The sequence below is a fragment of the Argopecten irradians genome, chromosome 4, assembly GCF_041381155.1.
Source record: "Argopecten irradians isolate NY chromosome 4, Ai_NY, whole genome shotgun sequence".
Classification (NCBI taxonomy): domain Eukaryota; kingdom Metazoa; phylum Mollusca; class Bivalvia; order Pectinida; family Pectinidae; genus Argopecten; species Argopecten irradians.
The window spans coordinates 9,298,824-9,325,759 of record NC_091137.1 but is presented as its reverse complement, the minus strand read 5'-3'; the positions used below and the strand labels follow the sequence as shown (position 1 = coordinate 9,325,759).

The following is a 26,936-nucleotide window of genomic DNA, read 5'->3' as shown; positions in this document are numbered from 1 at the left end:
TATTCTGGTTACTAACCCATGCGCGTGCGTTGAAATGGGTAATACTTTTAGTATTAATTCCAATCAAACAAAGATGTTACATGTAGCCTGATTTCGTACAAACGTTTACGAGTGGGGGTTGTCCAGTTCAGGAGTTGGTGTACATACAGGTATGTGGTTTTTGAGATGTTATTCTTTATTTAACATAATTATGTACAACCGATATGATCACTGGTTCGATATCCGTTAATGCACAATGTTACACATACTTCATTCTGAGTTATATGGATATATATACATATATACTGTATGACGCGGAGTTCCCTAAACGATAATGGTGGCCAACGTAAGCAATATTAATTCTAAAATCTATGGTAGCTACATAATCAGTATTAATTCTAAAATGATGTGGATACATGGCAGTACCGCAGTCTATGGTAGCTACATAATCAGTATTAATTCTAAAATGATGTGATACACGGCAGTACCGCAGTCTATGGTAGCTACATAATCAGTATTAATTCTAAAAGGATGTGATACACGGCAGTACCGGAGTCTATGGTAGCTACATAATCAGTATTAATTCTAAAATGATGTGATACACGGCAGTACCGCAGTCTATGGTAGCTACATAATCAGTATTAATTCTAAAAGGATGTGATACACGGCAGTACCGGAGTCTATGGTAGCTACATAATCAGTATTAATTCTAAAATGATGTGGATACACGGCAGCACCGGAGTCTATGATGGCTACATAATCAGTATTAATTCTAAAATGATGTGGATACACGGCAGTACCGGAGTCTATGATGGCTACATAATCAGTATTAATTCTAAAATGATGTGGATACACGGCAGTACCGGAGTCTATGGTGGCTACATAATCAGTATTAATTCTAAAATGATGTGGATACACGGCAGTACCGGAGTCTATGGTGGCTACATAATCAGTATTAATTCTAAAATGATGTGGATACACGGCAGTACCGGAGTCTATGGTAGCTACATAATCAGTATTAATACTAAAATGATGTGGATACACGGCAGTACCGGAGTCTATGGTAGCTACATAATCAGTATTAATTCTAAAATGATGTGGATACACGGCAGTACCGGAGTCTATGGTAGCTACATAATCAGTATTAATTCTAAAATGATGTGGATACACGGCAGTACCGGAGTCTATGGTAGCTACATAATCAGTATTAATTCTAAAATGATGTGGATACACGGCAGTACCGGAGTCTATGGTAGCTACATAATCAGTATTAATACTAAAATGATGTGGATACACGGCAGTACCGGAGTCTATGGTAGCTACATAATCAGTATTAATTCTAAAATGATGTGGATACACGGCAGTACCGGAGTCTATGGTAGCTACATAATCAGTATTAATTCTAAAATGATGTGATACACGGCAGTACCGGAGTCTATGGTAGCTACATAATCAGTATTAATTCTAAAATGATGTGGATACACGGCAGTACCGGAGTCTATGGTAGCTACATAATCAGTATTAATTCTAAAAGGATGTGGATACACGGCAGTACCGGAGTCTATGGTAGCTACATAATCAGTATTAATTCTAAAATGATGTGGATACACGGCAGTACCGGAGTCTATGGTGGCTACATAATCAGTATTAATTCTAAAATGATGTGGATACACGGCAGTACCGGAGTCTATGGTGGCTACATAATCAGTATTAATTCTAAAATGATGTGGATACACGGCAGTACCGGAGTCTATGGTGGCTACATAATCAGTATTAATTCTAAAATGATGTGGATACACGGCAGTACCGGAGTCTATGGTAGCTACATAATCAGTATTAATTCTAAAATGATGTGGATACACGGCAGTACCGGAGTCTATGGTAGCTACATAATCAGTATTAATTCTAAAATGATGTGGATACACGGCAGTACCGGAGTCTATGGTGGCTACATAATCAGTATTAATTCTAAAATGATGTGGATACACGGCAGTACCGGAGTCTATGGTGGCTACATAATCAGTATTAATTCTAAAATGATATGGATACACGGCAGTACCGGAGTCTATGGTAGCTACATAATCAGTATTAATTCTAAAATGATGTGGATACACGGCAGAACCGGAGTCTATGGTAGCTACATAATCAGTATTAATTCTAAAATGATGTGGATACACGGCAGTACCGGAGTCTATGGTAGCTACATAATCAGTATTAATTCTAAAATGATGTGGATACACGGCAGTACCGGAGTCTATGGTAGCTACATAATCAGTATTAATTCTAAAATGATGTGGATACACGGCAGTACCGGAGTCTATGGTAGCTACATAATCAGTATTAATTCTAAAATGATGTGGATACACGGCAGTACCGGAGTCTATGGTAGCTACATAATCAGTATTAATTCTAAAATGATGTGGATATACACGGCAGTACCGCAGTCTATGGTAGCTACATAATCAGTATTAATACTAAAATGATGTGGATACACGGCAGTACCGGAGTCTATGGTAGCTACATAATCAGTATTAATTCTAAAATGATGTGGATACACGGCAGTACCGGAGTCTATGGTAGCTACATAATCAGTATTAATTCTAAAATGATGTGGATACACGGCAGTACCGGAGTCTATGGTAGCTACATAATCAGTATTAATTCTAAAATGATGTGGATACACGGCAGTACCGGAGTCTATGGTAGCTACATAATCAGTATTAATTCTAAAATGATGTGGATACACGGCAGTACCGGAGTCTATGGTGGTAGCTACATAATCAGTATTAATTCTAAAATGATGTGGATACACGGCAGTACCGGAGTCTATGGTGGCTACATAATCAGTATTAATTCTAAAATGATGTGGATACACGGCAGTACCGGAGTCTATGGTGGCTACATAATCAGTATTAATTCTAAAATGATGTGGATACACGGCAGTACCGGAGTCTATGGTGGCTACATAATCAGTATTAATTCTAAAATGATGTGGATACACGGCAGTACCGGAGTCTATGGTGGCTACATAATCAGTATTAATTCTAAAATGATGTGGATACACGGCAGTAACGGAGTCTATGGTGGCTACATAATCAGTATTAATTCTAAAATGATGTGGATACACGGCAGTAACGGAGTCTATGGTGGCTACATAATCAGTATTAATTCTAAAATGATGTGGATACACGGCAGCACCGGAGTCTATGGTGGCTACATAATCAGTATTAATTCTAAAATGATGTGGATACACGGCAGTATCGGAGTCTATGGTAGCTACATAATCAGTATTAATTCTAAAAATGATGTGGATACACGGCAGTACCGGAGTCTATGGTAGCTACATAATCAGTATTAATCTAAAATGATGTGGATACACGGCAGTACCGGAGTCTATGGTAGCTACATAATCAGTATTAATTCTAAAATGATGTGGATACACGGCAGTACCGGAGTCTATGGTAGCTACATAATCAGTATTAATTCTAAAATGATGTGGATACACGGCAGTACCGGAGTCTATGGTAGCTACATAATCAGTATTAATTCTAAAATGATGTGGATACACGGCAGTAACGGAGTCTTAGTCCTATGGTGTAGCTACATAATCAGTATTAATTCTAAAATGATGTGGATACACGGCAGTACCGGAGTCTATGGTAGCTACATAATCAGTATTAATTCTAAATGATGTGGATACACGGCAGTACCGGAGTCTATGGTAGCTACATAATCAGTATTAATTCTAAAATGAAGCAAGGTTCGATCAGAAATTATAATATAAACCTTCCTATCAAGGAGAACTTTCCGTTGCAATCAATAATCAATTCTTTCATTCCTCAAAGATGATATTTACACACCAAAATTGATTAAAGTTCTGTTTGAAAAGGTTTTATTTTTTGTTCTTCTACATTATATTCGTTGAACGTTGTAAATATGTTTCTCTATACAATGTTCTTTGTAAAGAGATAGAATTAATTTTGAAGTTTTAAGGCAATTGCATGATACATGAAATTTTATTTTTACGCTTTAGTGCTATTTCTGCGACATACAGTTGTAAAATTAATAAAAAAAAAGAGGCAAGTAAACAAGACAGTGAAAGGAAGTATATAAGCAACAATACATATATCACAGACGCATACATAATTAATTGAGTTAGACTTAGCTCAAGTCATATTAGTTATAACATGAGCAAAATATTAGAAACCAGAACGTACCCTCCATGAGCCCCATATTTGATGATAATCTAAATAATCGTTTGTTTGACGGATAGTTACCGACAGTTTATGTATACATTTGTATTTGGATATATCCTAGTGACCTCCATCCTCAATACTTCAGGGGTTACTATATATAGCTAGCTTTCATTGGTGTGAATATATATTATAACGACTGTGATAGTAACCCCTGGAATATCGAGGATGTATGTATATAAATGTAAGTAGGACTTATTAGTGGTGTAGTGCGGAGTTGATTACTTTTCACCTAGTTGGAAGTTGCCCCTATTGGCTGACACGACTATGCTGGTCACATGACAGAAACGGTTTCAGAAAATTTTCTTCAGCTCTCGGCCCAGATCTCAGAAACCTTCTCAGCCATACGCACGCTTTTGCATCGATCCAAGAATGGAATCCTTTCTCCGTTTTGTCATTGCCATGGAACTTGTGTTTCATTGCTTAAGCGAGGCTATTGCTCGCGGACAGGTATGTAACCTAAAGTTTGTTCCTAGTCCAGAGTAATTAACTCAGTTAATTTAAGTTACTATTGACTTTAAACATAATTTATTATCTTTGAAAAAATCACTGGATTAGCCACAAGTTATTACAACTGATGAGGTTTTCCCCAATCAATATGTTAATTAATAATAACTGGGATTGAGAAAAAATATCTTTCTGGGGTGAAATTCCCAGAATTTGAGGTTTAATACTCTTTGAATCAGTCGGAACAATACTTAGTAAACGAGGGCCGCGATGCCATGGACAGACGATTAAATAAGATTAATTGGTAGCATGTTTGTATGAAGTCTCGCACCTTTGCCTATTTATTAGTGCATTTTTTTTAATTTTTTTTTTGCCTAATATATATTAGTCAAGAAAAAAATTTAACAAAAAAAAAGCCTAATAATAGGGCAGGATTAGCGGACTACCGTTATTATGCAAACCTGCTATTAGACGCCACATATTCCCGTATAATGCGGGAAAACTAGGAACTATCACTCAAAAATGTAGAAAATTATTATAATGCACAGTGACTAGATTCTCTAAAGATCTATCGGATAAAGTTCCAATTTTCAATTACTCTAAAAGTCTATCGATACAGTTCCAATTTTTGATTATATAGTAAGACTTCCCAGAATTTGAGGTTTAATACTCTTTGAATCAGTCGGAACAATACTTAGTAAACGAGGCCGCGATGCCATGGACAGACGATTAAATAAGATTAATTGGTAGCATGTTTGTATGAAGGACTCCCTCAAACTATCAAATGAATGACCTTAATATTCACTGAAGGTCACAAGGGTAAAATAGAAAACCCTTTTAGCATACCTCTATAGACGCCACATTTTCCGAAAATGGCGGGAAAACTAGGACGTCACTCATAAAATGTAGAAAATTTATTAATGCACAGTGACTAGATCTCTAAAAGTCTATCGATAAAGTTCCAATTTCATTACTCTAAAAGTCTATCGATAAAGTTCCAATTTTGATTTATAGTAATTTGTTTTTTATTTGAATAAGCATGTAACCTACACATTTCTACATTTCTATAATGAAAAATATGTGTTTTCCAATCTCTAATTGTAGGGATTTTCTTTTTCAATTTATACATGGTGATATTTTGTTCTTAAAAGGTATAAAAAAAACAGATGATAAAAATGATTGTACATGACAGCATTCCCAAAACAGGTGAAGTTTCTCTTCCCTCTTCGCAAAACGTGCACCTTTTCGTCTCTCTCATTTTAATTTGCATTAATTTGGTATTTGTATATACTATTCTATGAAGAAGTTTAAATTGAAAATTTTGCAACATTGTGTCATCTGTAATATATCTTGGAATGAAGTAAAACTTAGACCAAGACTCTTTGGGAATATTGACATGTAACATGTCCTGCCAGGAATCTTGACTCTTAGTTGGTACTCCTGTAACTTTAGTCAGTAAACATTTACTGTATTAAAAAAATTGTACCCTTTTCATGACAGTATTGATTATGTTTACATGGTTTCATGTCCAGTGGTGTATTATTTTGGTTCAAAATAATTGTTTCCAAGATCTAGGTATTGCATTCAAAATTCCATAAAATTCATACAAAAGTTATCGTATGAAACAAATTCATTATTTTCAACAAGGTCTCCAATAAAATACACACCTTTTTCACACCATTGTTTATATAATATTATATTGTTTTTGGTTTTTATGTAATTACTATACTAGATTGGCTGAGATACAACTTTGCAAGGGATTTTTGGGATTTCATCACCAGACAGATCTGCCCAAATGTTTATAAGCTCTTTCCAGAAAATATTTAGGGAATTTGAAATTCTTAAAAGACCACCTCTCTTCATTTTGAAAATTTTATCTCCACCATAAGTTTCAATTTTATCCAAAAACAGCGTTTTTAAAGGGGAGGAATTCAACAGATTTATTTGATCCAACACGTTTTTTAAGCATGACAAAAAGAAAAAATATGTGGTACTCAAAGACCTCCTTCATCATAACCACCATACGTAACAGTAGGTTAGTTTGAATTGACTATCACTGCGCCAGATGACAAAACAGCGAAATTAATCGTCACTGTTAACAAAGATTACAGAGGAAATCATTTACATTTTGTATCAGCTCACCGGCCGCTGAGCTTATGTCATGGGTGCGTCTGTCAACATTTTCCTTTAAATCGCTACTAGTCATAGAGTTCTGCATGGAATGTAACCAAATTTGGTCAGAAACATTCTTGGGGTAAGGGGAACAGAGTTTGTATAAATTTTGGCTCTGACCATAAATTTTGGCTCTGACTCCCCAGAGGCAGGAGGGGCGGGGCCCAATAGGGGAAATAGAGGCAAATCCTTTATATCGCTACTAGCCATAGAGTTCTACATGTAATATAACCAAATTTGGCCAGAAACATCCTTAGGGGAAGGGGAACAGAGTTTGTATAAATTTTAGCTCTGAACCCCGGGGACAGGAGGGGCAGGGCCAAATAGGGGAAATAGAGGTAAATCTTTAAATCGCTACTTGTCATAGAGTTCTGCATAGAATGTAACCAAATTTGGCCAGAAACATCCTTGGGGGAAGGGGAACAGAGTTTGTATTAATTTTGGCTCTGATCCCCGGGGACAGGAGGGGCAGGGCCAAATAGGGGAAATAGAGGTAAATCTTTAAATCGCTACTTGTCATAGAGTTCTGCGTAGAATGTAACCAAATTTGGCCAGAAACATCCTTGGGGGAAGGGGAACAGAGTTTGTATAAATTTTGGCTCTGACCCCCCCCCCCCCTCTCCCCGGGGGCAGGAGGGGCGGGGCCAAATAGGAGAAAAAGAGGTAAATCGCTACTTGTCATAGAGTTCTGCATTGAATGTAACCAAATTTGGCCAGAAACATCCTTGGGAAAGGAGGAACAGAGTTTGTATAAATTTTGGCTCTGATCCCTGGGGACAGGAGGGGTGGGGCCCAATAGGAGAAATAGAGATAAATCCTTTAAATCATTACTTGTCATAGAGTTCTGCATTGAATGTAACCAAATTTGGCCAGAAACATCCTTAAAGTGAACAGTCGGGCAAGGATGGCTAAAGTCGGTAAAAATGGTGTGAATGTATCCAGTATAATTTCTTATGGAATAGAAAAATAAACTTTCTCGTCAAAATCTGTCTGCGTACAAAGAAATTAATTTAAAGTATAGGAATCCTAAAACATCCTCCCGGCTGACTATATCTGTGGTTACATTTCCACGCAGCCTCGCTTTCAATGCTTTCAACTTTTCTTTATTTCAATGGTCAGAACTGGGAAAGCAGAACTTGACCGTCGTATTAGTATGTGAGAACTTTTGGGAGGCCAATGAACGCATTAGACTGGTTTTCTTTGCCCGACTATTCACTTTAAGGGAAGAGAACATAGTTTGTATAAATTTTGGCTCTGACCCCCTTGGAGCAGAAAGAATGGGTCCCAATAGGGAAATTAGAGGTAAATCTTTATATTCCTTCAGAAAAGAAACAATGATCTTGTAATCAGAACATTACTTAGCATTAAAATAACCAGGTGAGCGATACAGGCCCTCTGGGCCTCTTGTTTATCACTTTGCCAAAAATTGTGTCATATTAATCATCTTTAGCGGTCATTAGTATCAGACCGCAAGCGTTCGGTTTAATGGCTCAATAGATATGTTAAGGTCATCTGACCCAACGGATATATAGTCATCATGCTTCATTGCCTGCCATCAGTAAACTTTTCACATTTTGAACATAAGTTCTGTCAGTGCGATTTGGCTGAAACTTGCCTGAAAAGATACTGACATGGTTCTGACAAAATGTTGTTATTTTTTGTGTTGATCTGAAATCCAAGATGGCTGCCACAGCCACCATGTTGAAGACACATTTTGAACTTCTCAAGTTCTATCAGTGCATGTGGTTCGGCTGATATGTATTGTTACTAATCGACCATGGACACCATATCTAATAATTTCCTTTATGACTATTGCCAAGGTAGTCAGATGACCTTTAAGGTCCTTGGGCCTCTTGTTTTCTCTCTATCTTTCTATATCTATATATATGTAATATTTTATTACATATATATATACATAGTAATATAAAATTGGAAGAAAATAAAAATAATTATAGCATGTCAGTGTCTGTACTGTTTATCGAGGTACAGAATAAGAGAAAACTACTATTTTATCATCCCCGATAGTCCAGGGGTTACAATCACTTACGATCTCAACACCCGTGGACTATCTTACAGTGAAACTGAATAACCACTGAGAGGAAAAAATCTGAACAAATCACAGGCTAACTCATATTTCCTTTGAAGACTACAGAGAGACTACCAGGAGTGTAGAGATCATAAGTGATTGGAACCCCTGGAGTATCAAGGGTGCTATATAATATAGGGAGAGGAAGAATTATAGGATACTATCACCGTGTATATGAATGATAGAGACATTCTACCCTCTGGGTCACAAACACAATGTATTATTATATACACATTTAAAATATGATCCTAAGGTAGATTATCCCCGACTTCTCTATCACCTTAAAAAAGAGTCTTATTTTACTGATATCAACTAATTTTATTCAAGTAAACATACCAGATCAGTTCGTTTGACAAGATTTTTACTTGAATATCTGCAGAATATTGTGTATTATGTAACTTTATTTGTCTATTGAAATTTTGTCACTCTTGATCTTGTAGGCTGTGTCCTTCCGTGGCCTTAGCCTGGTTAGCCGGGTGGCAACCTCGATTGCTGTTGCGGCTAGCCAGCGTCTGTCTCTGTCGGAGGCCGTGGTAAGATGTTACATTTTAACGCTAAGTGTAGAATACATTATATTCTCCTGTGAAAAATTGTGTCTTTAAGCTGTAATATTGTAGCTAGAAAGATTTCTAGACAGATAATGTTGTCTTCTTTAAAGCATAGTCAGGCTGGGTACGTACATGTACATATACATAACAGTTTTCACACTATAATCGAAATCTCCTTATTACCGTATTCAACCCAATAAGGGCCCATGTCCCTATAAGCGCCCTCCCTCTTTTTAAAGCCTCCATTTCAATTGCCCAGGCATAAAAAAGACCAGAACTATACAAAACTGTTTAGATTTTCAATAATATTGTCTTATTATTAGCACCTTTTAATTTTTTTTTTTAAAATTTTTAAACGCCTTATTGGGTTGAATACTGTACATGTATCACTCTGTTTGATAAAGGATCTGGCAACAATCCATTAGGGGTGACCTTCTGGTGACCATCAGAATTGTCCAAATGTCCAGCTTCTAGAAACTGACAAGTGACTTTTCAGTTTTCATTTATGTAACAGAGTGATTTTAAGAATCTGTGTTTTAATTAGATTGACTTGGCACCAATGTAATTTGATATTATTGTAAAGTAGGCGAAGAGTTGGACTCTTGTTTAAAACATATTATAAAAAATAGTTCATTAGACTGTCAGAGACATATAGGTAGTATATACACTATCTAAATCTCTGGCACTGTACTGTATCAGGAAGAATTATGGATATTCTGCACTCTAGATCACAAAATATATATATAACAGTAATACAATGCGATATACAAATAAGTAAATAATATTTTTGGCCGTCGGGTAGATTATTCCTATCCTTCATATCCACTAAATAATCATAAATAAATATATAAGGGATATCTCTGATCATTGGTTAGGCCAGATTCTAACTTGAATATCTACCAAATACTGTGCATTATGCACTTTTATTTGTTTACTGAAATGTAGCTTGTGTTTTTGCAGGTTGTGTACTTTGCTGCTACGCTCGACTGCCGAGGGGAGGATAGCCTTAGCCTTGCAGATGTCGATGATGAGCCAGCCACACTACCCGCTCCGGCCCCTGTGTCTGTCCGTAGGTCTGGCCGTGTGAGGAGGGCACCAGCCTGGCACAAGGATTACATCATGTGATGTACTGTAATATCCTTGTAAAGTCCATGGACTGATGTTGCTTGAGGAAGTGGTAACCCCTCAACAATCGTCCCAATCCCAATCCCTCACCCAAAAATCTATACACTGTTAATTAAATCACACGCACTGACACAAGTGTGGGGTTGTTTGAGGTACATAAGGGTTTTGAGAAACTTGACGGACATACTCGTGGGAGTGTGCATAAAGGGTTTTTCGGGATAGAAATTCCAAGATGGCTTCCAGGGTCCACTTTCTGTTCTTAGATTTGGGTCTCCGATTTTGGTCTACATTGGTAAATGGGGGTTTAAAGGGATGCGGAACAGCATTCCTATGTTTTTGGATACTGTGATAAACGAAGGCCTCTGACTGGTCAAAATTTATGAGTTGCTAGAAAAAGATAAAAATTGGTACTTAAAGGTTTTGAGGGACAATGAATACATGCAGTGATAAGACTGTGTAGTTGTTTGAGGTATATGTGTAATGGTTCCCATTACAATCAGTACTTGTGTACAATGTTGGATTTGACTCAACTGAAGTGTACAGAAAGTAGTTAATAGGTTTTTTTTTTTTTTTTTGTCCCTGGCCCTAACAATACTCACTTTACCCAACCCATATACCCCAGCACAAACACAGCACACATTTAGTATTTAACATTCTAACCACTACTTTCTACATGTACACTCTCAGTTGACCTGTTCAAAAAATTGTAAATAATTGATTTGATTTGTTTTATGTCTTATTAACAGCCAAGGTCATTTATGTACATGCCAGGGTCAAAGGTGGATTGAGAGAAAACCCTAGCCAGCGGCTAGTACCTGGCAATCACCCCACATGGGATTTGAATTTTTTTTGCCAAAAAAAAAAAAAAAAAAAAATGAATGTCCCTAATTAATGGTCATCGGACAATCTTGGCACCAGAGAACTAGGAAAAGATTTGAATAAAAGACTTTCAAGATGATGACTTTTGTGCCCATCCTTGAAGTTTAAAATGTGTTTATAAAGAACATTTGGTTAGGACCATTTCAGGATCATTAGCTTAATTGCATTGATAGAACTTGAAAAGAAGTTCAAAGTTTGCTTATAAGATGGGGGTCAAAGCAGGCATCTTTGGTTTTTTGGTTTAATTCCCAAAATAACAACATATGTTCCAAACCATGTCAGGATCATTTCATGCAAGTTTCAGCTAAATTGCACCAGTGTAACTTGAGAAGTAGTTTAAAATATTTTAGATATGGATGCTGTAGTGGCCATCTTGGATTTCTGATTGACCCGAAAAATAACAATACTTGGTCGGGACCATTTAGGGATCCTTTCACACAATTTTCAGCTAAATTGCTCTTGTAGAACTTGAGAAGTTCAAAATCCGTTTTCAACATGACGGAATTGGTGGCCATTTTGGGTCTCGGATAAAATTGAAGAATAATAACTCTTGATAAGGACCATGTCAGATGATATCAGACACGTTTTTAGCTAATTACATTGGTAGAAGTTCAAAATGTGTTCAAAATTTAGTTTACGAACAGGTTATGACAAACAACGGATAAAGCATGATCTTTATCCTGACCATTGGGGTCAACCTAATAAATCATTATGTTAAATTATAGTAAATATTTTCCATTTGCCCTCCTACCCCCTCTCCCCCCTCCCCCCTCCCAACCTCCCAACCTCCCAACCTTCCCCCTCCCCTCCCATGACAAACAACAGATAAAGCATGATCTTTATCCTGACCATTGGGGTCAACCTAATAAATTATCATGTTAAATTATAGTAAATATTTTCCATTTGCCCTCCTACCCCCTCTCCCCCCTCCCCCCTCCCAACCTCCCAACCTCCCAACCTCCCCCCTCCCCTCCCATGACAAACAACGGATAAAGCATGATCTTTATCCTGACCATTGGGGTCAACCTAATAAATTATCATGTTAAATTATAGTAAATATTTTCCATTTGCCCTCCAACCCCATCCCCCCCTGTTCCCCCCTCCATCCCTCCATCCTCCCCCCCCCCCCAATATCGCCACTGGTAATCCCACTCTCACCCATAGCCATCTAAATCTTGGACGACAGGAAGAGACATAGTAATAAATTGTATGTAAAACAAAGGAATGAAAGGGAGTATAAAAGTGCCACATGTATTTAAATACATGAAGAAAGAAAGAAAGAAGGAGAGAGAGAGAAAGAGAGAGAGAGAGAGAGAGAGAGAGAAGGGAGAGAGAGTGAAAGAAAGAGAAAGAAAGAGAAAGAAAGAGAGAGAGAGAGAAAGAGAGAGAGAGAAAGAGAAAGAGAGAGAGAGAGAGAGAGAGTGAAAGAAAGACAGAGAAAGAAAGCATTGTGCGTTGAATGAAAGCCCCCCTGCGAGGGGACACCTGTTTATATTTAAAAGGCTGACCCCAAGGCCCCAACCTTGGCAGCCTTCAAATGTTCTGGGGTATTAAAATATGTTTTTATGAAAAAAAGAAAAAAAAAAAGAAAAAAAAACAAAAAAACAAAAAAAAAAAAAAAAAAAAAAAAAAACAAAAAAAAAAAAAAAAAAAAAAAAAAAAAAAAAAGTTTGTAAATAAAAAAAATAGTTTGTAAATAAAAAAACCAGTTTGTAAATAAAAAAAAACAGTTTGTAAATAAAAAAAAAAGACCATGTGTCAAGATGTCATAGTTATTTCAAATATTGCATATTTTCAGGATACCATGAAGATAGTGACAACCATAAGGACAGTGACACCCGAGAGCAGACATTCCTGGATAGTGTGATTAGCAGAGCTTCATCAAAAATTAATGATGGGTGACCAGACTTGAAAACTCCATTTAACCTGGACAGTGGCAAACGTTAACATTGTCGTCTATGGGAAATCATTTGGTTCTGCGGTCTCTATAGGATGAAAATTTTCTTCATTCAGGGTCACTGGACACCGTTTGCCTGAACCCAATCTGCAAATTTTTGACTTGAAATCAAATCTTGAAGGTATTTTGCATGTACTTATACATATTTGGTAGTTGTTTTTCTTTAATACAGAGGCCATCCTGTCTTGGTAACGACAATGTAAATTTGGGGGATTTTGGTCAAATGGGTAGTGTTGTTTGGTATTGTAAGACATCCAGTACAGTCTTCTTTTTCAATCTTTAGTGTTTAAGACCGATCATGAATAGATTATAGGTTCAAGCTGTAGGTCGGTGGTTTTTATTGGGTACTCTGGGTTCCCACAAGTAATTGATACATCCTTTAATGACCATGAAAACCTAATCAATCTCTATAAAACACTTTCTGTTTTTTTGTGATCATTAATCAGCTACTTTCACAAATTCATTTTAGTCATTTAATCATTCATTTCTTCTTTTTCAGCTGTGCTTTGAAAATAGTATCTTTTGGGCTGACAAGTTTTAACAGCCTATTCCCAACTTGGAGACACTGCCAAGGGAAGTTATCTCATTTCATGAAAATACTAGACAGAGTTGCCTTTCCATAAATGACCTGAGCATTAATTTGTGAGTATAATTTGTCTTTTATATATATATACCATATTACTCCTATATACTTCTTTGGTTTAATTATCAGTGGTATTAATTTTTTCAAGTGAATAGTTGAGTGAAATTGGAGTTATCTCCCTTCACTGTCTGTAGGTCTTGGGTGAAGGGGCTGATTTAGAAAGTCAGATGGTGTAAATTTAGAGGTGATTATTGTTATATGTTTTTATGGGGGAACCCCCCCCCCCCCCCAAAAAAAAAAAAAAAAAAAAAAAAAAAAAAAAAACAAAAAACAACACCCCCCCCCCCCCAAAAAAAAAAAAAAAAAAAAAAAAGTTTGTAAATAAAAAAACCAGTTTGTAAATAAAAAAAAGACCATGTGTCAAGATGTCATAGTTATTTCAAATATTGCATATTTTCAGGATACCATGAAGATAGTGACAACCATAAGGACAGTGACACCCGAGAGCAGACATTCCTGGAAAGTGTGATTAGCAGAGCTTCATCAAAAATTAATGATGGGTGACCAGACTTGAAAACTCCATTTAACCTGGACAGTGGCAAACGTTAATATTGTCGTCTATGGGAAATCATTTGGTTCTGCGGTCTCTATAGGATGAAAACCGGATATGATGTTTTCTTCATTCAGGGTCACTGGACACCATTTGCCTGAACCCAATCTGCAAATTTTTGACTCGAAATTGAATGTTGAAGGTATTTTGCATGTACTTATACATATTTGAAGTTATTTTTTTTAATACAGAGGCCTTCCTGTCTTGGTAACAACAATGTAAATTTAGGAGATTTTGGTCAAATTGGTAGTGTTGTTTGGTATTGTAAGACATCCAGTACAGTCTTCTTTTTCAATCTTTAGTGTTTAAGACCGGTCATGAATAGATTATAGGTTCAAGCTGTAGGTCGGTGGTTTTTATTGGGGTACTCTGGGTTCCCACAAGTAATTGATACATCCTTTAATGACCATGAAAACCTAATCAATCTCTATAAAACACTTTCTGTTTTTTGTGATCATTAATCAGCTACTTTCACAAATTCATTTTAGTCATTTAATCATTCATTTCTTCTTTTTCAGCTGTGCTTTGAAAATAGTATCTTTTGGGCTGACAAGTTTTAACAGCCTATTCCCAACTTGGAGACACCGCCAAGGGAAGTTATCTCATTTCATGAAAACACTAGACAGAGTTGCCTTTCCATAAATGACCTGAGCATTAATTTGTGAGTATAATTTGTCTTTTATATATATATATATATATATTACTCTTATATACTTCTTTGGTTTAATTATCAGTGGTATTAATTTTTTCAAGTGAATAGTTGAGTGAAATTGGAGTTATCTCCCTTCACTGTCTGTAGGTCTTGGGTGAAGGGGCTGATTTAGAAGTCAGATGGTGTAAATTTAGAGGTGATTATTGTAATGCTTTCACTGTTAGATCATGTAATTGACTACTTTACATCAATATGTGGGTGTAAGATAAGTTTTATTTTATTTTTCTCTGTGTTATATCAGATATACATGACATAATATGTTATAATCATTTCTTTATGATTTTGTTTTGTTACTAAGTTATATATCCATGGTATTGAGCCAGATCTGGAACATTGCTTTGCTTAAATATTCAGTTCTAGATGGTTTTTGATAGAAATTCCAAAAATGTTGTGTGGGGATCGAGAATATGAGTTATCTTCTCCTGATCTTAAAGTTTATTTCAGTTGTTCACATTTCCGTGTAGTACACTACCTATAATGAAGTTTAAGTATTTAAACTTAGTTTATATCAGTAATATCTATATCTAGGTAATTTCTATATCTACTACTCTTGTCGCCCCTAGGTCAAGGCTCTCATGTATATCGTGTACCCGGTATATCATGTGTGAAGATCAGCTCCGTTTATTTATAGCTCAGTAATCTGGTTGGTCAATTTTCCTTGACCAGTCACGTGACCTTAGGTTCCAGGCACAGTAGCAACTACGTCAAGACGGTCAACACATCGACCACCGCCATCCCCTCCTGAACCTCACTTTTGATATTTTGTAATTACCATTTATTGTTAATTTGTGATGATTGCCATGGTAATGCCGAAGATTATCTCAGTTTGGGCATCTCATTATTATGATTTTTCCCCAATCAATATAAATTTATAGTTTTTTCTATTCCTATTGTTTCAGAGAGTTCCACGGCCCTCGTCGTGGCAGTATGTGGCTACATATTGAGTAACTTTTACCCTCGTAGATGTTACAACTCTTTGAATCATGATTTATCATTTTGTTAAGTTTATAGTATATTATAGACGCATCCGCTCAGAGAGCTCCACAGCCCTCGTTGTGGCAATATGTCTTTCGCATATTGAGTAACTTTTACTCTCGTAGATGTTACAACTCTTTGAGATGGATATAATTGATGGTTTCTAAGATTCACTGAATTTCACAGCCTTCGTTGTGACAGCACTTACCTGTACTTATTGTCAGACAGTACTGAGATGTTTACCTTCGTAGACTTTCAAATCATTAAGAGTTCTTGGATAACTCTATATATATATGGCTACTATATCATAGCCTCTTGACTCAATCACTAGTCACTTTTGAGCAGCTGAGATAATCTTCAAGCCAAATAGTTTTAGGTATGTGTAGTATTATTTTAAGTTTTTATGTATAATGCATGTGAATTACTTTTTGTGCTTATCATGTATGCTGTTTGTTTTTTGATTAATACAATGTATGACTTTATGAATTCTTGTCTGTTTTTTACTGGTATAAACTATAGTTATAAGTAAAAGTCAAAAGTCTAGGTTTAAATTTTATTTGGATACTTAAATTTTCATTTCAAAATTGTTACAATTCTCTACTGTGACAACTGGAAGAGTTGTGGTAAAATCGAGAATTCCTTTTACAAGAAAAATATTCATTCATTCAGGTCTGGAATTTTGGAAGAGGAAAGATAGGTTTAAGTGAAGTATTTGAGGGAATAAAAAGATATGCATTTTAACATTTTAATAGAACATTAACTATAAAAATAGACAATGCATTGGCTGATTATATAAGCTCACTTAACTTCTTCTTCATAACAGCTGGTCGGAACTTCTCAAAATTTTTGATCCATCAGGATAGCCACAACCATCGGGATATCATCAGGATAGTGACAACCATCTAGGTAGTTTGACTGTTGACCGGTAAGGAATATTTGTATGTGCTTAGTTCTTATCATAGTCATAATCAATTGTTGAAATCATAAACACTGGCGAGCTGGACCCAGGTATTCTTTCAACAAAAATCTTTCTCGTCAGAAGGTGTGATTAGTTTAAGATTGTGGATCAGGTAACAAAACATTTGTTTCGTGCCTTATCAGTCAACAGTCAAAACTATTTCCCCCTCGGTGTTGGGACCAACCTCTGGGGGGAAAAAGAGTTTTGACTGTTGACTGATATACTGTATACTGTTTACTCGAAGATCGTTGTGTTGTTTGTAAATTTTGGCAAAATAAACAAAAATATTGTACATATCAGTTTAGTAAGTCCACAGGGTATATGTTATAACTATGTCATTATCTTTACTGGTCAGTAGTGTTAATAGCTTGTACTTACAATGACATACACATCATCTTTACTAGTCAGTAGTGTTAATAGCTTGTACTTACAATGACATACACATCATCTTTACTAGTCAGTAGTGTTAATAGCTTGTACTTACAATGACATACACATTATCTTTACTAGTCAGTAGTGTTAATAGCTTGTACTTACAATGACATACACATCATCTTTACTAGTCAGTAGTGTTAATAGCTTGTACTTACAATGACATACACATTATCTTTACTAGTCAGTAGTGTTAATAGCTTGTACTTACAATGACATACACATTATCTTTACTAGTCAGTAGTGTTAATAGCTTGTACTTACAATGACATACACATTATCTTTACTAGTCAGTAGTGTTAATAGTTGTACTTACAATGACATACAATGTCAGTAGTGTTAATAGCTTGTACTTACAATGAATACACATCTTTACTAGTCAGTAGTGTTAATAGCTTGTACTTACAATGACATACACATATCTTTACTAGTCAGTAGTGTTAATAGCTTGTACTTACAATGACATACACATCATCTTTACTAGTCAGTAGTGTTAATAGCTTGTACTTACAATGATATACACAACATCTTTACTAGTCAGTAGTGTTAATAGCTTGTACTTACAATGATATACACATCATCTTTACTAGTCAGTAGTGTTAATAGCTTGTACTTACAATGCATACAATTATCTTTACTAGTCAGTAGTGTTAATAGCTTGTACTTACAATGACATACACATATCTTTACTAGTCAGTAGTGTTAATAGCTTGTACTTACAATGACATACACATTATCTTTACTAGTCAGTAGTGTTAATAGCTTGTACTTACAATGACATACACATTATCTTTACTAGTCAGTAGTGTTAATAGCTTGTACTTACAATGACATACACATTATCTTTACTAGTCAGTAGTGTTAATAGCTTGTACTTACAATGACATACACATCATCTTTACTAGTCAGTAGTGTTAATAGCTTGTACTTACAATGACATACACATTATCTTTACTAGTCAGTAGTGTTAATAGCTTGTACTTACAATGACATACACATTATCTTTACTAGTCAGTAGTGTTAATAGCTTGTACTTACAATGACATACACATTATCTTTACTAGTCAGTAGTGTTAATAGCTTGTACTTACAATGACATACACATTATCTTTACTAGTCAGTAGTGTTAATAGCTTGTACTTACAATGACATACACATCATCTTTACTAGTCAGTAGTGTTAATAGCTTGTACTTACAATGACATACACATTATCTTTACTAGTCAGTAGTGTTTAATAGCTTGTACTTACAATGACATACACATCATCTTTACTAGTCAGTAGTGTTAATAGCTTGTACTTACAATGACATACACATCATCTTTACTAGTCAGTAGTGTTAATAGCTTGTACTTACAATGACATACACATCATCTTTACTAGTCAGTAGTGTTAATAGCTTGTACTTACAATGACATACACATTATCTTTACTAGTCAGTAGTGTTAATAGCTTGTACTTACAATGACATACACATCATCTTTACTAGTCAGTAGTGTTAATAGCTTGTACTTACAATGACATACACATTATCTTTACTAGTCAGTTAAGTGTTAATAGCTTGTACTTACAATGACATACACATTATCTTTACTAGTCAGTAGTGTTAATAGCTTGTACTTACAATGACATACACATCATCTTTACTAGTCAGTAGTGTTAATAGCTTGTACTTACAATGACATACACATCATCTTTACTAGTCAGTAGTGTTAATAGCTTGTACTTACAATGACATACACATTATCTTTACTAGTCAGTAGTGTTAATAGCTTGTACTTACAATGACATACACATTATCTTTACTAGTCAGTAGTGTTAATAGCTTGTACTTACAATGACATACACATCATCTTTACTAGTCAGTAGTGTTAATAGCTTGTACTTACAATGACATACACATTATCTTTACTAGTCAGTAGTGTTATAGCTTGTACTCACAATGACATACACATTATCTTTACTAGTCAGTAGTGTTATAGCTTGTACTCACAATGACATACACATTATCTTTACTAGTCAGTAGTGTTAATAGCTTGTACTTACAATGACATACACCACATCTTTACTAGTCAGTAGTGTTAATAGCTTGTACTTACAATGACATACACATTATCTTTACTAGTCAGTAGTGTTAATAGCTTGTACTTACAATGATATACACATCATCTTTACTAGTCAGTTAAGTGTTAATAGCATGTACTAGGAATGCTAGTTTGACCAGTTTCTACTTTACAATGACATACACATCAAGTCCTTTTTAACCAAAATTGGCCTTAAACATCCTTGGGGAAGGGGAGAGGTGAGGCAATTGGTAACTTCTTTTAAAATGCTACTAGTAATAGAGTTCTACAGATGGTTCTCCGAAGGACCAAGCTGAGCTTATGTGATACCCTGGTGTCCAGTGTCCAGCCATCAACAATCAACTTTTTCAAACCACGTTCTGGTAGGAATTTAACAAATGACTATGGTTTGGGCCCTGTTTGGCCCCCAAATCTGTCAGTTTTGCAAAACTGTTATTTAGTACATGCATTTCAAATTGTTGTAAGGCCCATTGCCTTTCTGAAACAAATTTTTTTTTCCTAAACAACAATAACATCAGAAAATGTATATTGATGGCCTAAGCTGAGGTTACAAAGCCAAAAAATGCAAGATTCCTTCCGTAATCTATGTTAACAGTGAAGATTCATTTTGCTGGTTTGGCGTCTGGGGCAGTGATAGGTAACTAACACTCTGTAATTAGGATGATGGCGGGAAACATAAGACGACCGAGTTATGAAAATAAACATTTCTATTTTAAAAGTTAAAAGCCGTTTCAGAAAAGTATAAGTGGGCCTTTATTTGCAATGAAAGTTTTCTGGTCTTGCAAGTTAAGCTGCCATGGTTACCATCCAAAATATACATAAATAAGGAAAATGGGGAAATTTTGATAATTTTTATGTTATTTTGTTGGCTAAGAAACCATAAAGTACATCCTTGAGCAAAATTAATATTTTTACTGTCCCTATAAGTGCCCCTTCTCCTTTTTGAGGCTTTAAATTTCAATATAAATAAAGACCTAGACTACACATAACTATAATTTCATCTTATTAAGCACCTTTTCACTTTTTCAACTTTTTAAACGCCCTGGGCACTTATTGGGTCCAATACAGTACATCTGATTGAAGATCTTTTTAAGTAATATTAAGTTTATTTAAACATTCATTTAGTAAGAGGGTTAAATACGAAAGGGTGGTGCTAATGTTGCTGTGTAAATTTATCATTGTTTTATGGCTGTCGCTGCTGCTGGTTGAATTTATCAATATTGTCTGCTGCAAAGCACGTAATTTGTCACTGTGTTAATGTTTGTGTCTTAAGATGTCACTTTAAGTCATAAGGCCACATGCATTCTCTCAAGCAAAGATGACATTGCTGCTTCTTCTGTTAGACAGGGGACCCCTCCTACCTTTTGATGCCTCTTCTTGTGAAGTATGAAATTCTCTCATCGAATATATGTTGTGTTGCCATATTTGCATCTTATTTTCCACTTAGATTGGCCATTAGGTTTGACTTGTGACTAAAGCTTTGGTCACAGGTGCCGCAATGATAATCCAGGCGGGCTCGGTGATTGCAGTTCAATTTTCTGAAGAAAGGAAGTTCAAAAATAATCACATAGTCAATTTCATTGTTTTTGTCATCAACAGTGGCGTACCACTCCGAAAGCGTCCACATGAACTAGGGTGTACCGATTTAGGGTGGGATTACTGTTCTAGACGGAAAGAAAGAAAATGAGTAATCTGTCCCCGCAATTATCGGCAACCTTTCCGACTTATAGTTCATGTGGACACTTTAAGGGTAGTGCTGCACTGTAGGTGATAACTGCATTGAATTCATTGTGCGATTGCAGAAGAACATTCGTCCTTCAATAAAAATTGAACTGCCATCACAAAAAGCCAACCTCGATCATCATTGTCACAACGATAATTCAGTCCGGCTAATTAATGATTATTTCATTTAATTGAAGAATGGTTTTATGACAATCGCAGGCAATTTCACCGCTTTTGTCACTAACAGCGATGCTCTACTCCAAAAGGATAAACAAAAACTAGAGTGTACCGGTTTAGGGCGGGGTTGCTTTTCTAGACGGAAAGACAGAAAATAAGTAATCCGTCCCCGTAATTATCGGCAACCTTTCCGACTTATAGTTAACGTGGACACTTAAATGGGTAGTGCTGTGCTGTTGGGGACAACTGCATTGATTTGACTGTGCGATTGCAGTAAAACCTTTGTCTTTCAATCAGAAAATGGAACTGTCATCACAAAAAGCCCGCCTGGATTACCAATGGGGCACCTGTGACCAAAGTCCACAAATCAAAGCTGGTAAGTTGGCATGAGTCAGCTTCCAGTGCTAAATGAAGCAGAAAATTCATATGCAAAAGTTGCAACAACACATACTCGATAAGATAAGTATCAACTGAACAAGAAGATGGTTATCGGATGGCGAAGAAGACAAGCCTGTAGCAATAGAGAACACATGCAGACTCGAGGAAAGAAAAAATAGCCAACAAGAATCCTTTGATACCAAAATCAGGTAGGCCAGATCTTGCTAAGGAGGAGGAATGGGTTAGGAAATATGAAAAAAAAACTCCAGCACATCTTTTGGTGACCTGTGAGGCTCTTGACTAAGTTTTAGTTTGGTGACACGTACTTGCTGGCAATCCAAATAAATATCTTTTTTTTTTCCAAAACCAGAACAGACGCTTGTGGTGATAAGCAGACTTCATTCACTAAAAACTGCCATGAAAAGTTGTATTTGAATTTTTAAATTAAACTGCAGTTCTTTCCGGAAAACACCTTTCGGGTAAACCAACAAAATGACTAAAGAATCATGATGATGTTAAAATATTTTCCATTTGCAATTAGGTCTTGAATATTGGAAAGAGGAAGGATAGGTTTGAGTGAAGTATTCAAAAGACAAACCTTTTGACAAGATAAACTATATGAATAAACAATGGATTGGCTGTTTTTATTGATTTTGAATTATAATTATTGTGATGGCTATGGACAATCATAATTGGAGAAAAATGCTAGATTTTGAGAATTTCAAGCGACCCAATGAGCCAAAAGTTATGTAATGGCATTGCTATATTTAATAATTACCAGGAACCTATTAACAAACCAACAGATGTGAGCTCTTTTGTTAATACGTCTGTAATGATAATGATTAAAATTATTAAAATTTTAATTTATTTGTTTTATTAGATAGAACCACCCATCAGGATAGCGACAATCATCAGGATAGAGACAATCATCAGGATAGAGACAACCAACAGGATAGCGACACCCATCAGGATAGACAGGATAGAGACAACCAACAGGATAGAGACAACCAATGGCTGAAGTTCCATGATAGTGACCACTAGTGACCAACAGAGCTCCTTTCAGGTAATGATAAAAGTCTTTATTTCCAAAAAACAGAATATTATTATATTAACATCTCATTATTATAATGTTTATATAATAAACACAACATGCAAAATTAAAATCATGAGAAAAGTGTTTTGCAAAATATTTTGCAATTTTATTCAACATGTTGTAAATTTTAAGTACATCTTTTTTTTTTATATTACATTCAGTCAGATTGTAGTTTTAATGACAAATGACTATTCAAGTACTTGGTGAATAAATAACTTTGTTAGTAGTATGTACAATCACAATCTATTAGGTTAGTTATTGTAGACAGCGAACATATTGTAAATATTTATAACATAGACAATTCTAAAATCTTCTAAATCTTTCTTCTGGAATCATTTACTGGAAAGCTCACATGAAAAGTTATATTGTAAAATTAAACTGCAGTTTTCATATAGGGATCTGAATTTTCTCTTCACTTGGTAAAGGGAGAAAACTAGATTTATGTGAAATAAAGAGACTTAATGGTTTTCCAGAGGTGGTGTCAATGTTTGTGTTACTTCAGATCTATTTTTCATTTTCTACACCTACATCAATTAGAAACAACATTTCGTTCCTGTAGATATGTATTTGAATGCACACATTTAGCTTGAAACTATCCAAATTTGATTGGCCAATTCAAAAATTATTTTCTTGTAGCTTTTTAGTCAAATCCTTCCTATTTACCATTATTTTGAATTTTTATTAATACTTTGTCGAGTAAGGAACAAGAGATCCAGAGTATCTGTATCACTGCATTTCAAAAATTTTAGTTGTTTGGTTGGCTGATAAGATCAATATCCTTCCCACAGCCAGTATCATCTGTGGACAGCCTCTCGTGTACATAATCATTTATATTACTGCAGATAAAATTCTGAATTCTTTTCTCGGCTTTTATTTTCCAATTTTGAACTACATGTATTAGTATTTTTCAATTAATTTTGAATTTCAGATTATAATAACGTTTGTTAATGTTATGTTTTAGCCTAGAAGAGCCAGTAGGATCATTTTTAGCTCTTGCATTAACCAGTATATTTTTGAAAACAATTCTTATAATGAAAACCTTCCAAAGTCCCCTCATAATCTATGTTATGCAAAATTTAAAGATAGCCATTGGAGTAAACAAACCATCTGATATGCTGTTTTCTGTGTAGTTTCTTTTCCAAATTCGCTTTATAGTATTCAATTGAAGAATATAGAAAAGTAAAGTTCTTTAATCCTTATACTAACTCTACAAGACATTGACGAAAAACCTCCCAACTGACAGGACACAAACGACTAGACAGGACTGACATGGGAGGCGCGTACGAACTGACCCCATCATTAAAACTACTAATTCACATTCTCACTCAAGGGACTTCTTTCCTATATTCTTTAGGTAATAGTATTCCCATAAATTCAAAATTGTATATATATTCTTTAGTTAATAATATTACCATAATTCTAAATTGTATTATTAATGATTAATTTGTATGTTTTAATAAGATAAAGTAAGTTCATTGAAAGCAAATAAAATTAATTGAAAGTATTGGAAATAAGTGTTCAAATTTCATTCTTCTACAAATACTGGCTTGAGCTAGCTATTATGATCATCTGTCTTCTAGAATATAACTTTGTTTTTAAACACAAAAATTAAATTTTTGACACAAGACCAAGTATTAGCAGGGATTATAACATTGTCATTGATAACGGTTCAATTTTCAATTAAGGAGTTATCTTCCTTAATTTCTAAATATCACTTAAATGTCAATATCGTTAATCCTAAATTAAATAACATTATTTAATCTATATATTGTGAACAAAAATTCTCAGAGTTAGATTATGGAGGTTATAACTGTTATTTTGAAATAAATACATTGAATTTAGACAAGTTGTCTCCCTTATCATGAAGCTGCCATCTTAAGGACTCATCTTTATTTGTTTTTAATTTTCTTTAGAGGGAGACAGCATCAATGATGATCATGGTAGTTTAATGTATATGAGCAATGAGTGAGAATTTTGAGGCAGGTTCCATACAGTACTAGAACAGTATTTGTTTTAGGAAATTCAGTGGTACATATTCTCTGGGTCTCTTTGATAATTTAACTATTTTGTACAATTGGTACTGTCTCCACAATATTTTTATACAAAATCTCAATGATATAAATTACAAAATATTTTGTTGATCTACTGTCCCTAATTCCACAAAGCTTATTATTTTGTTTCAAAAACATTTTGTTACTTGTTTCCTAATTCTATCGAGTACAAATCGTTTCCAGTCACAGCGTTAATCAAAGAGTTTTTGTGATTTTTGTGTCTCTATTTGTAGCAAGTGGAATTATAACCTATTGGGATTTATTTTTTACATTTCAATGAAGTTAAAAGAAATGTTAATTTTTGGCAAGAAAAGCTGACAAAAAAAATAACAAATTTGGTATCTAGATAAAAATTAAGGCGCACTGACCGTGTATTTTTATGATTGTTTTAGAAACAGCGATTTGTTTTCTTTTGAACTGCAAATTTTTTTTGTGAAGCACTGAAAATTGTCACCTTGCATATTATAGTGTAGAGGGAATCACAATTATGTAAATTTGAGGTCTTTTTGTTTTTGACTTTTCAAGTTCCAAAAAATTAAACATGCTTTATCTTCCATAATGATATTTCAGTATAGAATGAAATTCATTTTAAATGCCACCATCATAGTTCACGACATATAAGTATCCAGTTCATACAATGCAATAGCTCAAAATAAGCACACTACCATATTCTTTTTATTCCATTTCCAACTTTGATATGAACTTCTATTTCCAGAAGTTTATATTAGAAAAAAAGTAAGTCATAAGGAAAAAATCACATTTTTCACCAGAGCATCCTTAAAAGCTGGTAGATAATATCAGATCATGGTAAGATTAGAATAGCAGTGGTCTGACGTCCATGAGAAATCGGTTGTTGTTAAAAACATTCGGACACATGGTAAATTTGTGGACTTCTACAAATTCCAGATTGATATGTATATGTATGGTGTTATATTTAGTTCTTAGATATACAGTCAATAAATTTTGTTTCCTTATAATTTAATTATAATGAGTCTGGTAGATGTATGCATTAGGCACATAAAGTATGTGCATTTGTAGGGTTCATGCCATCAACCTATACAATTTATTATTTCTTTAGAATGTTTGTTTTATATTAATGTGCTAGTGTTCAAATTCAATTTCAAACAATTTATTGACAAATCTCGAAGTGATCAGACAGCAGGCATTTCCTATATAGGTCTATTCCCTATGCAGTTTCACTTTTGTTTATAAATAATTTGTGCAGGAACTAATGATGTTTTTTCTGTTGTAGAGTTTGGAATGGTTTCTGTGTATATAAGTTACAGCGTTCTAGTCTTTGTGTAGGATCCTGAAGGACCAGCATTTATTGGACCTAACGATACAGAGATGTTTTGGAGGTTACAGTGTATATACGTGCCACTGGATATTTCTTCGTTTTAAGACTGTTTAATTAAGACTTTAGTATCTCATTCGGTCACATTTTCATTTTCACGGCCTTCTTAAATCCAAAGACTGTTCAATAAAGACTTTAGTATCTCATTCGGTCACATTTTCATTTTCACGGCCTTCTTAAATCCAGTATTTGAAATCTTAAGCATTGAGTGCTGGTGCACCTCCTGCTAACCTGCACTGCAGGATTTTTCAGGTTGGGTGGCTCGCTTGGTTTCACAAAAGGCCTATGGACTCAGATATGTACATTTTACGCGTCCACTTACACCAGTCCGGCAGCAAAATTAATACAGTCTTCAAAAGAA

The 26,936-nt window shown here is 35.0% G+C and overlaps 1 protein-coding gene across 8 annotated transcripts; it reads left to right on the top strand.

Annotated features, from left to right (window-relative positions):
- LOC138320536 (uncharacterized) lies at positions 1-26,936 on the top strand. 8 transcript variants are annotated; one of them, XM_069263559.1, is made up of 11 exons: positions 4,512-4,682; positions 9,378-9,470; positions 10,446-13,567; positions 13,946-14,088; positions 14,490-14,781; positions 15,158-15,300; positions 16,018-16,115; positions 17,150-17,251; positions 21,144-22,286; positions 22,958-23,140; positions 26,474-26,936. In XM_069263559.1, exons 1-3 carry the CDS (start codon positions 4,605-4,607, stop codon positions 10,608-10,610), a joined length of 336 nt encoding a protein of 111 aa, XP_069119660.1. In that variant the 5' UTR covers positions 4,512-4,604; the 3' UTR covers positions 10,611-13,567; positions 13,946-14,088; positions 14,490-14,781; positions 15,158-15,300; positions 16,018-16,115; positions 17,150-17,251; positions 21,144-22,286; positions 22,958-23,140; positions 26,474-26,936. The 8 variants fall into 8 exon arrangements, 7 of the variants coding, with proteins under 7 accessions (XP_069119660.1, XP_069119664.1, XP_069119659.1 ...); XM_069263563.1 differs by having other exon boundaries at positions 15,915-16,115; positions 21,997-22,286; XM_069263558.1 differs by having other exon boundaries at positions 15,915-16,115.